Genomic DNA, 14,174 nt, shown 5'->3' with positions numbered 1-14,174 from the left:
TTGGCTCTTTGCCATAAGCCAGTCCTACTTACAACAACTAGAATGACTCTCTGCAGGTAAATTGCCTTTCTTTGCATAACAGGGAGGTGTCTTGCATCCTAAGAGGGGACTTTAAAAGATAGAGTTTGCACAGATGTACAATCAAATCTTCTTCTATTTAAACACAAGAGACAGCAGGTCTATTTGCAGTGAGATTTAATACTCCGATGAATTTTAAACACGCTATAACATTTCACACATCGTTATGAGAGGAGCGTTTCTGAGGCAACGACAAAAGGCTGGTTTTCAAGGGGATATTTCTGAATTTTCTTTTTCGCTTTCGATCTTCTCTGCATCACAGCACAACAATTGGATTAATAAACCTGCAGCTGAATAGCAGCAAAGGGATTTCAAATATTACTTCATCGCTAATAATTTCTGGTGTTTGTATCTAGTCATTTCTAGACAGTGCAGCCACTCCACCACTAAATATTCAATTTATGTCTGCAGCAAAATTCCAGCTTTTTTTATTTATTTATTTTTCCCCCAAGCATGACTGAGTGCAGACAAATCTACATTGTGGTCATAATTGTGTTTACTGTTGTTTACTGATTTAATCCCCTTGAATACAGATGAGCCAGAACCACATTTTTAATGAGTGCCAGGTGGGCGCAAAAATATGTTAATTCAAGGTCATGTCAAGGGGTTAAGACTCACTGTGTTTCAGGTCAGCGGAGCCACAGCTCTGACTACTGCCACCTGTGACCCACTATGTTATTACTTTAGAAGGAAGAGGTGAGGTGATAGCAATGATTAAACATCCACTTTGTTAAAAAGAGCTGAGAGTCAAATACCGGAAAGCCACATGTACTATTGGATTTTACTTTGCTCGAAGCGGATCTAATCTATATTTCAGAGGGAAAGATCTTTGTCCCAGGCCAGCACTGCAAAATCATCTGAAGTCGAGCAGTCATGTAACAGAGAACAAGCAGCAGTTAGCCACACTTTGGACAACCTCTCCACTAAGAAGCTGACCTACATTCTTAAAGCAGCCAACTTTGAATGCTAAATCCTGCTGGGTTAGAACTGAGAGACACACAAAGAGAATTCTTCTTTATACATATTCTACTGTGCCTGCAGCAACATCTAATACTGTTGTCTAATGTTATCTGGACACTCAGGGTAGATGTTCATAATGATGATGACAAAAATGTGGCCAATGTTTTAACACAACCTGCACTAATAATTGTGATGGATATTGAAGCTCTAACACCACATGTGTCTCATTCTTACATAATGCATCACAAGTATTTTTAGGATCAATGAAAAATAAAGCGTAGCTGTGCTTTTTAACCATCTGTATTGAACATTTGGATCTCCGGAAAATATACTTTTAGATATTACAGTTTCAATTTAAAGTAATATATTACTTTTCACCTGTGAACAAAAAAGTAATTAGTTACACTGCTTATGACATGACTTTTGACAGTGACATTGCCTGAAATGCACTGTGACATAAAAATAGAAATCTTATGTAGTACATAAAATCTTTCCCTTTCTCCATCACAGATTATAGATATTCGAAAAAAAGTCAAACACTTAAAAACTGAAGACAATCTGTTTTGCCTCGTTTCTGTCTCGTATTTTAAACATGGCGTCAGGTGGTTTCTGTGCACGTGATGAAATTGTATGTTTAATGATTTTTTTTCCCTGCCATTATTCAGATTGAAGACTCATGGAACACAAGTAATAACACGATTAAGTACTCACTCTAATGCGATTACTGAGTTCAGCAAAAGTAATGAGTTACCGTTAAAATACTGCATTAGAGACAAAGTAGTAATGCTTTAATGGCTAAAAATTATGATGCATGAACGCTTCCCGGCCGATGCAGCCTTGCAGTCTGCTGTATCATTTCTGTCAGACAACCTTCAAGTAACCCGTCTTAAATCTGACAGCCACCTTCTGCTTTTCCGACTTTATGCAGTTTCCTGCAGCACCACATGGCTTTTTGCTTTGACTCCTCAATCACTTTCAAATGAAAACAAACTGTCCCACAGAGGGAAGGACAAACTTTTAAAAAGTCCAAAATAATCCTTTCAGGAAAAACAAAACAGAAACTACTACTCATTCTAAATCCGAGTGGGACTAGCAGCGTATAAAACCAACTGTGGGGTCGAAGCTGTTGTTTTAACATAAAGCACCGAGGGAATACTGTTCCTAAAATTCAGTGGGACAATTTTTCTAAAAAAAAGAAAATACTGTGTGGACTGAATTCCAAGCAGAAAGCTACACGACAAGAGTAAGTAATGCTTTTACCAGAAAGTACAGCACAGGAGGACTTACAACAGCCATTAAAATGCACCCACATTTGGGTTGAGCGACCTCTGCATCAAACAGAGAGCATTACTGTGGAGAGCACAGATACAGGACTTTCCACTGCAGCATTCAATTACAGCGGTGTGGTTCAGAATGCAAAAACAGCTGGTGATAGTACAAAAGAGCCGTGTAATGCAAAAAGATTGATGAGAACATACCTGTCTCTCCCCACAGTGTGTCATGACTATCAATTTGCACAGCATGCTCATTATTCAACGCCAGCAAGCCTCTCACAACCTGCCAAAAAAGAAACTTAGATTAATGACATGCTGTTTCAGCAGAAAAAAAAAATCAAATAAACCTTTGAGAGGTTACAGTATACAAAATGCTAATCTTAAAAAACATTAACAAAAACGCGGGTTCAAATAGTTGAACTTCAACAGGGTCTTTTCTGCATGCAGGTTGACTTCACTTGGCCCAGTTATGTTATTCTAATCTAGGCCTTGGGAGCCAATTCCAGCTAACGAGGGAGCCAAACTAAACCTTGAGTCTACGTCTCACCTGGGCAGCTGAAGGCGCTGCACTGTTATCGATTGTGAATCTACATGCAATTCTGAACAGTACTTCTAGCTTTGAGTCATATTTACAGAGAACACTGTGTGCTCATTTTTATTTTTTATATCTATAGTTCCTTCTGATCTTTAAAAAAAATAAATCAGAAATTCTTTGTGGAAGGCTGTTGTGAAACCATGCAAGAAAGAAAAGGTTTTGTCTCACTATTAAAACTGGAAAAACCAGGATCCTGTGTGGTTTAACGTATGGTTTTTGTATGCCCATGTTTTCTTTCAAATACATTTCTTTTGTAGCGAGAAACAGTACAAAAAAAAAGGGCATTTGTGTCTATGGATCTGGTAAAATATATGCATGTGTGTCAGTCAGACCTGTGTGTGCCCCATGCTCGAGGCTGCAATCAAAGCCTGCTGCAGAGCTTTGCTCTTCAGAGAGCAGTCCTGCTGCTGACCCTCAGCACTCCATTCTAGCTCCAGCAGGTACTGGATAATCTCAAGGTGTCCTCGTAGGGCAGCATGGACCAGAGCACACTGGCCACTCTTATCTACATGATCAACCTGGCAAAAACAAAAGATTCTTGGTTTCAATAAACAGAAACAGCAAAAACCTGTGAGGTAAATGTACCGTATGCAGGGTTCATGCGCATTTTTCAAATTTAAGTACTTTTTACGCACTTTCAAGGTCCAAGCACATTAACAAAAAAAAAGAGTGCATGTTTCACTTTGCATTACCTCAGTAAGACCATGTAAAAATTGAAACAAATCATCTTAGATCGACTTAAATGTCCTTTGTTCCCCTTTTGTTAAAACAGAGAAAAATGCACCACACGAAAATACTGAAAAGGGAAATGGTTGCTTTATATGCATATAGTGTACAAACTCAAAAAACACATTTCTCTTAAAAAAGTAAGTTGTGCAGATATGAACAAATCAACTTCTTAGAGAAAATCATCTCCACTTGACAAAAAAACAACACGTCACCATGAATCTGTGGACAGGTAATAATGATTTTGATTTTGAGTGATGATTTTCTGGAGTTAAATGGGAACCAAAGCATATTTTCAAAGGTGTTATATGCTATAAAATTAGGTGAGGGAAATAAAAAATCAATTTTTCTATGTTTGAGTCACAGTAACTTTGAGATAGTAACATCTGCAGTAATATTTACCGCTCTGATGACATCTCACCAGTGTTAGCTTTATTTTGATACCAAGACTGTTTACACAGAGTTTGTAATTGCAGAGAAATACATTTATTTTGGTCATTTCATTTTCGAGCAGGAAGGTCACCCTTTTTGTTATACCCTTTAGATGAATACAGAGTTTTTTTAATTAAATACATATTCTTTAAATAATGTTCCCTTTTATAAAAAAGTAGGATAATTAAAAAAAATTAAACATTTATTATAGCTCTATCACGTAGAAAAAAACCTGTCTTTTTTCTGTGGTCTGTTATATAACATTAGGGGTGTTCATGGCAATTAACTTTTTAATCAACTAAGCGGGTCAAGTAAGAAACACTCAAGTGTTAAGTTAAATTTGAAAACGGTTTAAAAAAAAATATCCCCATTCCAAAAAGTCATCTGGCAATCTGATTGGCTTAGGAGTGATGATGTCACAAGGATCTTTGATCCTTTGAAGTTTTTCCTTAAATAGGGGTGAGAAACAGCAATTTTTAGTTCGTTTCTTCGCAGCCTTTGTGTTTGCAGCCTTCAAACGTTCACTACAGAAACATTTGGAAACCTCTCAGAGTCATCGTATACAAACACCAACATGTATCCAAGATTACGGCAACCAAGACAAAAAGATTATGCCGTCTCTCCTTCCTGCCGTGGCCGGCCAGTTTCTCCAAATGGCCTCTTATCCATCCAAAGGGCATTACAGGAGAGTAAGAATGAAAACAAGCATCTCCAGAACAAAATTCAACAAATTGAAGAAGAAAAACTTCACCTGGAGAAGAAGTGCTTACAAATGGAAGCACAAAATAAACACCTGCAAGAAACACTACAGCGCCAGCCCGACATCAACATTATTAATGAGGGCTGGGGGATCAAGTTTGCTCAAGCCAGAGAGCAGATTGTATTCCTCATCAAGGAAAACAAGCAAAAGAGTGCTGAACTTAAAGAAATGTCCGAGCAGCTTCAAGGCAGGAAAGCGACGATTGATAAGATAGAGTGGGATCTCCAATACATGGACCAAAAGAATCAGCTGCTCCAAAGAAAGCTTGATGAAGCTGAAGAAAAAAATAAAGAAGTTCTCCAACAGAAGGAAGAACAGGAAACAAAGCATAAAGACATGCAGCGCAAACTCCAAGGCATGCAGGAAAATTACAGAATGGTGAAGGTAAGGTTGGATCAAACACTGCGTCAAAATAAAGACCTCCTTCAAGAGAAAGAGCAACAGCAAGAAAGACTGGCAGAAGAAAAGTGCATTATCAAGGACTTTGAGAGTAAAAATCAAAAAATGCAAGAATTCTGTAATGAACTGAAGGTCAAAACAAGTGAGCTGGAAGGAGAAAGGGAAACATTGGAAAAACGATGCTCACAGATGCAGAAAAGGATTGATCAAATGGCGAAAAACAACTCAGAGCTCATTAAGGGGATATTGTTGGAATTCAACAACTTGAAGCGGGAAAACACAGAAATGCAGGCCCAAAAGCAACAACAAGATAAAACGCATGAAGACCTGCAGTGTACGCTCCACGATATCCAGAAAAGAAATGAGCAGCTAGAAGGCATGCACAAAGAAGATCAACTGAGAAATGCAGACCTGCAGAAGGCAAAGCTAACACAGGAGGCAACATCCAAAGACCTCATAGAAAAGCTTGAAGAAAAACAAGCAACATTAGAACAGGTGGAACAAACATGCAAGAAACTAGAGAAGCAAAACACAGAAACAATCGATGAGTTGAGAACCCTCATCCTGGAGAAGAAGGCGCTCGTGGAAAAGTCCATGAAAAAGAAGAAAAAATTCTTCCGCTTGTTCCGGAAGAGGGACAATACTGCGTTCTCAACCGATGTAGCCTCGTCTTGCTCCACCTCTGTTCACCCCCCCAACCAGTCCCGGCAGTTGACTGTCCCCTCCTGAGCCTGGTTCTGCCGGAGGTTTCTGGCCGTTTAAAGGCAGTTTTTCCTCCCCACTGTCGCCTAGTGCTTGCTCAGAGGGGATTGTTGGGGTTCTCTCCTCTACCTTGTTTCTTTATTCACTTATTTGTTTAACTTTTTGTTCTTACCTCATTTTACCTTTTTTCCTTATTTACTTGTTAACTTTTTGTTCTTACTTCATTTTACCTTGTTTCCTTATTTACTTGTTGACTTTTTGTTCTTACTTCATTTTACCTTGTTTCCTTATTTACTTGTTAACTTTTTGTTCTTACTTCATTTTACCTTGTTTCCTTATTTACTTGTTAACTTTTTTTTTCAACTTATCGAACAAAATAAACTAATTAAATTTATCCTTTGAGTATTGTTCATCTAATCTTTCCAAAACACTTTCAAACATTCAGATCTGTCTTTTATTTTCTTCTTGAAACCTCATGAATGGTGAACTAAAAACCCTGGAACATAGTTTGAAACACTGAAATTGTTTCAGCTGAAACTGGCAAAGTCATACGTGTGTGTGTGCGCGCGTGTGTGTGTCACAGGTGATACGGTGTCATTAGTCAGGTCATCATGTTTAGGCTCATTCACTCCAGAATTATTTAGGCCAAATCTTTAAAACGGTGTCATTGCATACAAATTTTCAATTCATTTCAATCGCACAAATGCAGAAATATGTATTTGCAGTATTTTATCTGATTTATTATGAGAATGTCATGCCTGATCATTTGTATCCACACCACCAAAAATGGGGGCAAAAGGGAGGAGATCACGTTTAATCAGTTTAAATTAAGAGGTCAGAAATATAAGTGTCGACATGAGTAGTGTCCACAGAAACCTCTGAATCTCAGCTAAAATCTCATATAAACCATTTCTACAAACACCAAACAAAGCAAAGACACCAAACAGTTAAAAGAGCAGTTACGTCACCATGAATCTGTGGACAGGTAACATCCATATTTTGATTTATGATTTTCTGGAGTTAAATGTAACCCGAAGCATATTTTCAAAGGTGTTATATGCTATAAAATACTTACTTAATATATTAGGTGAGGGAAATAAAAAAAAAAAATGTTTTCTATGTTTGAGTCACAGTAACTTTTAAAGTGTTTGTGCTAATAACATCATGTACAGTAAGACAGGCATGGAGAACAGCACTGACTGGGAGAAGCTTTGAACAGATGACATACTCAGAATGAACAAGCATCTAAGTAAAATCTATTTATTTAGTCTATCATCTGTGATAGGGGAGGGGCGGGGTCACACATTCAAACAGACTGACATGTAGAGGTGCAAGGCAGACCAGACGGAGAAATTTTGCTATTACACTTTGTGACTCATTTTATTTTGTTATCTGATAAGAAAACTATTCGGTCAAATGGTTATTTGTGGTGAATGAAATACGGTTTCAAGCACGTTTAAGCACCACATCTAAAATTCAAGCAGTTTTCAAACCTTAAAAAGACAATATTTAAATTCAAGCCGTTTCAAGGATTTCAAGCACCCGTACGAACCCTGTGTATGCAAAAGCCAGATATCCAGAAAGATGGCCAAATGAAACCAAATGTCTATGATCACAAGAAAACTACATCAGCAGAGTTGTCAAGTAGTCAAAATATGAAAAGTCCTCACCTTGGCCCCCTTTTTACAGAGCAGCATGACTTGTCCCAAGTGTCCTGCAGCAGCTGAGAAGCAGAGGGGGCTCATGCCGTTTTCCGAAACAACATCCACGCTGGCGCCGAACTCGAGCAGCAGCGAGACAATTTCCTGGTGACCGAGGTGACACTGAACGCAAAGCACTGGTGCGTTGTTCAGGACTTCTGTGCGGTAATTCACGTTTGCCCCTCCCAGCATCAGGAGACGGCTTACCTGATCATACAAGCAAAAAATAAAATGCAGAAAGCATTCACGTTTGAATGTTTATTTCAAGGTCTTTGCAAAGAAGTGAATTTTTTATTGCATGTACTTAAAGGTGAAAGAAATCTGAATTAAAAATAAATGTTGTTCCCTTAAGAAGAGATGACTGTTTAACTATTTTACTCTTTATTGGCTAAATTATACACTTAAAAATGTGAATTACCACCCATGTTTGACCCATCTCCATTTAAACAGACTGATTCAGGCAGCAGCAGAATTGTTTCCATTACTCATTTTATGGCTCATACAGAGATCAAACTTCTTATTCTCATCTTCAGATTTTTCAGACGGCAAATGAAACGGCCACATTCTAGCGAATGCAATTATCAAGTGTGGTATTCACTTTCATTACGAGTAAATCAACAATAAAGGCCTAGTCAAACAGAACCAAAGAGTGAAATGAGTGTTTGACGACAGGAGATGAAAGTGTGTGTTATTTCCTGGATCCTCTGTGGCATAAATTAACCCCCCCACCCCTCCCCCAGAGGACAGAATAAGGTCATTTTGTAAATGTCTGTTTGACTAATACTACACATTTATACAATAACTCACAAACAGACACCAGGTGATGGAACTCCCTCTGAAACAATAACACTAACGGCAAAGAAATACGGAGGATAATTTTTCTTCGAGCCAGAATGCATCATGCTGGCAGAACAGCCTTTCCAGGAAAGGCCAAATGATTATCGCCCTTCGAAACACGACTGAAAAGCAGTACACAGGAAGTTGGCTCGTGAGCAAAGCTTATTAACATTTACCTGTCAAATTATAATTGGACACATTAACAATATAAAAGGACAGCGGTTAATAATAAAACATTCTCTGCGTGGAGCAACAGTCGGGGATTAAAAGTGTAACTAAAATCTAAAAAAAGTTGCAGTTAGAGATGCATTTGCTTTAAAATGATCTAACCAGTGTATATGATTATATTACTCCAATGTAATAAAAGTGTTATGAAAATGCAGAAAAATTGGATACATACATACTACATAGCATAACTAATAAAATAGTGTTTAAAGGTTTCCTATATCCCCTCAAGAAGCTTCTGCTTTGCATTTCTACAAAAGCAACCTGTTGCATTTAGGCATTTCAGGTTATCAATAATGTATTTCTGTTTTTTTCATCGTTAGCTAATAAGCCGATTGTTCTGCATTCAACAGACGCGCAGGAGCAAACCTGAAGCAAAGGCTTACCTTGACATTAGGTGTGTAGAGGTTCCTCAGGGAGGCCAGGGCTGCAGAAAGGCCGTCAGTGCTGCAGTTTATCCACAGAGCCTGAAGGACACTGGATGACACGCCTGTCTTCTTGCTCAGACCCTGCACGCACGCCGATGCATAAATGCATGAGTAAATACACAAACACACATGTGTAAAACCAGCGAATCTGAGGGGCATAAGCTGTCAATGTTGCTCTCCACATCCCATGGCTTATCCTCTGGTGAACCATTGTCACAGTGCATAAATCAAGAGAAAGTGAACACCAAGAAATTCCTGCAAGGGATGGATTTCAAATAAAGATGAATGCATAGACCACGTAGGTTCCACATCTATACCTTGAAGATGTGTGCTTTGAGTATGTGGTGTCCCAGCTCCATTGTCTGCTGCCGATTCAGTTTCCCCTCTTGGCGCGATAACATGAAAGCCATGAGAGCGTGACCGGTCCTGGGTTAGAAAACAAGGGAACAGATAGGATACTCAGTCGTCAACACTAGGAATGATTGTTCCTTTGCTTCAAACAACATGAAAGTACTGATTCATTCTGCTGATGATGAGGAGCCTGGCACTGTCATGGAGAACTATTGTATTCTGGTGCTAGTGTGAATAAGCTAAAAATGTTTGGCAATGACCCTCTGAACAACAGGGGGGAAGAGTGTCACTGAGGCACTAATTAATGCAGAACTTCATTAAAAAGGCATGCATGATTGCGAATCACTTTGATCTGGATAAAAATCCTCTCTAGTTGTGCCCAGGCACAAACAGAGAGGCAGTGCAGGAGGCTTTTGTCTCTCTGTGCATCTCCTGCGCCAGACTACAAGCCTTTGTTTTTTTAATGATGGAGCTGGAAGGCTGTGAATGACCAGAATACGAAGCTCAGCTCTCGTCCATTTGGAGGCATCGCTGTGTGAGCAGAGGTGAGCAACAGGGAGGGAAAAAGTGACATCATTCAATTTATGAAGTGTGAATGACTGAAATCTCTCATTTACGTGCGGCTCCAGCATTTCAATTAGGTAAGCACTGCAAGTACTGCTAAAAGAGATAAGCCTGCCTCGCATAGCAACATGCAATATCTACAAAATGCATAGGTCAGTATCCCCCCTCCCTCACAAAAAGCACTATTTATTAAAACAGGGCAAATCAGTGTGAGGTTGCAAGACAAAAAAAAGAAAGAAAAAAAGCACTGATCGGGAGTCAAAAGTTATACGGGTGATCTACTAACAAAGCACAAATTCATGAGCACAGACGCAGCAGTTCATTTTACCGATGACCAATGGAAGCTGCCAACAGCAGCGCAAATTAGTGGGTCGCAAACAAGCAGATGAGGGAGCGAGTAATCCACTAACAACGCTGGTGCGGCTTGTTATTTGAAATTTGACAATTATAATGCGGTACAAGCACATGTGAACAATTCAGACCGGGGAGAGGCAGTGGAAGGAGAATCGATGTGTTTGATATGAGGGTGAAGTCTGCAGTCAGGCATCTGAACTCGGATGAATCCCGACAACTCCAAAAGAGCACAGGATTTATCTGCAGAGGTGCTGCTTTATTACAAACAGCTTCACTGTATAAAAGGTGCATTCTGTTTGTAAGAGATGACCTTTTGAATGTGTAGTGCTGTACGTCGCAACCAGGCCTTGTGCTAATGAATTTAGTGCTGTGATGTGTCTGTAAATGCTCACATCATCACATCACCTCACACTCATTTTTTTTTCTGCATGCCGTGTGTATTTTTTCCGAGACAAAGGAAAGACTCTGGCATGCAACAAGCTGACACCAACAAACAGGACTTCAGGGACTCTAATGTTTCTGCAAAATCTCAAATTACATTCAGTGAAGCCTGAATGTCATTGTTGCAAGATTTGAGCATTAATCTAACATGCTTCACTTCCACAGCTGTATTCTCACATTTCAAAATGTTATGCAATGGAGTCATTATGCAAGAGAAGACGACTCAAAGAAGTGAAACAGCCTGCTTGAAATCTGATCTATGATGTTGCAGGGCTGCGTATGCAAACTGCTGACTAAAGGCATTTATTTACAAATGGAAGCTTTGGTGCAGTCTGCAGTGTTTATTATGGACCGACTTCTGCACAGATATGTGAAGGAAAACACTGAATTACTGCCTCTAATACATCCAGAGCCAACTATTCTCCCCTTCTGCAGACATATCCCATGTTAAATTCTGCTCTCCTGCATTAAAATTGAGGACCGGAAATAAGCAGGACACTGCTTTAAACATTTTAGGTAAGAACTTTGCGACAACCGACAGGATGGACACCAAATTTAGGCATGATTAAAGCTGTCAGAGACCTAAAACAACTAATTCAGAAGCACTCTGAGATGCAAAACTTCATTCACATGAAGACACATTTATCATATTATTCTGCAACATTAGTTGTATTTTTCTTACTGCCCTACATGCCTATTTGTGCAATTCAAGAACCTTTTCTAAATGCATTACAGAAACATACGCAAACTCTAAATGCATTACAGAAGCCTGCAAACCAAATTGAGAGCTGCAAAGTTATTGCATTAGCAGAAAACTGACCTGGGGTCACAAAGGAAGTCCGTACTCTCTCCATCAGCTCTCCACACCAGCCACTCTCTGAAGGAAGGGTGACAAAACATGCGCGTCTTGTCCCTCCGTTTGATGAGAAAGCACGAGAGCAGCTCCATGCGTTGCTGAAAGTCCTCCCATTGTAGCTCCCCCTGGACAAACCCTGCGTTGATGGCGTTGAACAGCTGCTCGTCAGTCAAGGGGTGCAGCGAGGCGAGCGATACGTTGAGGATCGGCAGTGAGCGCTCAAAGGCTGAATTGGTCATGAATTTCATGTTACACTGTAACTGGTACAGTTCTGCCAGTGAAACAGGCACGACTTTGTAACTGGCACTTTTGATCACGAGGTGGCCTCTTTCAAACAGATCCAGGGTGAGTTTGAGATACAGGTAGGACCCTTGGCTGCGAGAGATCAGGTGGCTACTTAGCTTGCCGACTGTGATAGGATCGGCCTTGCCATTCAGGCTAATATTGTTCATAATGTCCTTGCTGCCGTTGATACGATACTGGATATATGCGTTGAGGTCATTGCTGATCTCTTTGTTGTCAGAAAAGTCATCCAGGGAGATTTTGGAGAAGGGCAGGAGGCTGGTGATCTCCTATTGAAGACAAGATAAAGACAGACCGTGACATAAAAACATACATCTTAGCTTCAATGTACTATTAAAGTGTCAATGCATGAAAAAAAAGTAATTTTGTGCAGTGTTTGCATTACAGACACAGCTGTATTACTCATTACCACAGTCAATAAATAAATAATTTAATTACTTAAAAGCAAAAATATTCTTTGCATCCTGAGCTGCCATTAAAAAAAAAAAAATCTGCCTGTGTACGTGTATTATCAGAGGAGTTTCTTTGAGCAGTGGGGAAGCAAGCATGCTGAGCTATCAGGCCAAAGCAGACACTTGTTACTGTTCGAAATGTGGCTGTGAGGAAAACAGGAGTGGGGAAGCTGAGTATTAAGAGGCAGGGGATGGATGGGATGGTAGCTAGCGGGCAAGCAGAGGTCTGAACTAGAGCTCACATTTCAATCTATGTCCCAGGGGTTGGCGAAATCAATGCACCTTAATCCGCCAATCCTCTGCCTGTCTGAGGCTAGAGAAACATTGCCTCAGCAAGATAACATTTTTCCTCTTCCTCATCATGAGAAGGCAGCACAAACAGACAAATACACACAAGCACATGTATGCACACGCTCAATAAAACATACTGAACATAATCCACAAGATTGGGGGGAGGGGGGTGCAAACAACACCTCAGAGATTGTCCAGATATTAGTCTAGCAGGCAAGGGCCAATATATCGAACCCTTCCTCTGAGGTGAGATCCTATTTGTCTGTTCAAAGCACAAAACAATACCGTGACAATTTCATCTCTATGCACAACTCGGATTCTGTCTGCAAATAAGAAACATTTCATGCCTTCATATTTTCTTGCCTCAACAATGCTATCTTGATTATTCTTCCATGATTCATTTTTGCTATGCCCCGAGTTAGTCAGGCAGTAAAGCAGATAAGCTTTATTTATTCACTGAGGGTTTTTTTTTGCAAGAGACACCTGAGTACAAGCGACAAGTACAAATGTACACGCATAATATTACAAGTATGAAGTGATAATGCTTTAAAGTCGATCATTTAGTGCTTCTAATTTCAAGCTAAATTGCAGCTTATACAAACAGTAAGCTGCAGAGTTACTGAACTTGTATCCGAAAGCTTAGATAGCAAAGCCCTACACACACAGACGCAGGTTTACTGATGGCTTTTGCATATTAATGATGGCCAAACGGTTCAGATAACTTACAAAGCCGAATGTAACCACTGTCTGCACTGAATGGCAATGCTGCTGACTGCTGTGTCCAGAGCTTTAATGTTAGGGGAAACAGTATGAGAATACAGCATGGAGCGTACACAGTTTGTGCTTTTGATCTTTTGTAGGAACTTTTTTTTTTTGCTCTAAAAACTTTTGAAGGAAGTAGGAACCATCATCATTAGCTCATATTTCAATTTCAAGAACCTTTGAGTAATGCAAGTGTATGGTCATTATAGTCTATTGCATGGAGCAGGACTGACAACCATCATGTCAAAACAACATTTTCTATTCATTTTCTTTATTTATTTCTCTATTTACTGTATTTTGAATGCTGTGCATGGTCCAGTTATCGTAGAATATCTTCAGTTTATCATTTATTCTGTTATTTGGCATTGTGCTGTCGTTTTGTGTCATTGCATGTGGTTGTATGCAGCCCTGTTTGTTCATTGTTTTCATTTTGAATTCTGCTTTCACCATTTGTAATATTTCTCATCACGTCCCACCGGACATAGAGAATTCAATTTTGGAATTTTTTTGTGATTTTGCAACCATTTCCTGCGTCTTACCCAAATATGTGGACTCGTAGACTTTACCCCCCCAAAAATAAACAATAAAAAGGGAGGACATACAGGGTTTTTCTGCAAAAGACAGCCAACTCTCTTAAAAACTATTTAAACTGACTTCTGTTACATTTTTGGAAAATGAGACATT

The 14,174-nt window shown here is 39.5% G+C and overlaps 1 protein-coding gene across 9 annotated transcripts in view; it reads right to left on the bottom strand.

Moving 5' to 3' along the window:
• Positions 1-14,174, bottom strand: part of tanc1b (tetratricopeptide repeat, ankyrin repeat and coiled-coil containing 1b) — a 108,845-nt gene that overhangs the window by 9,938 nt on the left and 84,733 nt on the right. For all 9 annotated transcript variants that reach the window (XR_010096479.1, XM_063497185.1, XM_063497186.1 and 6 more), the window contains 6 exons: positions 11,647-12,254; positions 9,434-9,542; positions 9,075-9,197; positions 7,597-7,833; positions 3,240-3,425; positions 2,517-2,595 (listed from right to left, as the gene is read on the bottom strand). Coding sequence is in view for 8 of the 9 variants with exons in the window: in XM_063497185.1 (XP_063353255.1) it covers positions 2,517-2,595; positions 3,240-3,425; positions 7,597-7,833; positions 9,075-9,197; positions 9,434-9,542; positions 11,647-12,254 (1,342 nt within the window). In the remaining variant the exon portion in view is untranslated. The remainder of the gene's footprint in view (positions 1-2,516; positions 2,596-3,239; positions 3,426-7,596; positions 7,834-9,074; positions 9,198-9,433; positions 9,543-11,646; positions 12,255-14,174) is intronic.

Source organism: Pelmatolapia mariae, linkage group LG16_19 (genome assembly GCF_036321145.2).
Source record: "Pelmatolapia mariae isolate MD_Pm_ZW linkage group LG16_19, Pm_UMD_F_2, whole genome shotgun sequence".
Lineage (NCBI taxonomy): Eukaryota > Metazoa > Chordata > Actinopteri > Cichliformes > Cichlidae > Pelmatolapia > Pelmatolapia mariae.
This window is presented reverse-complemented; position numbering and strand designations above follow the sequence as displayed.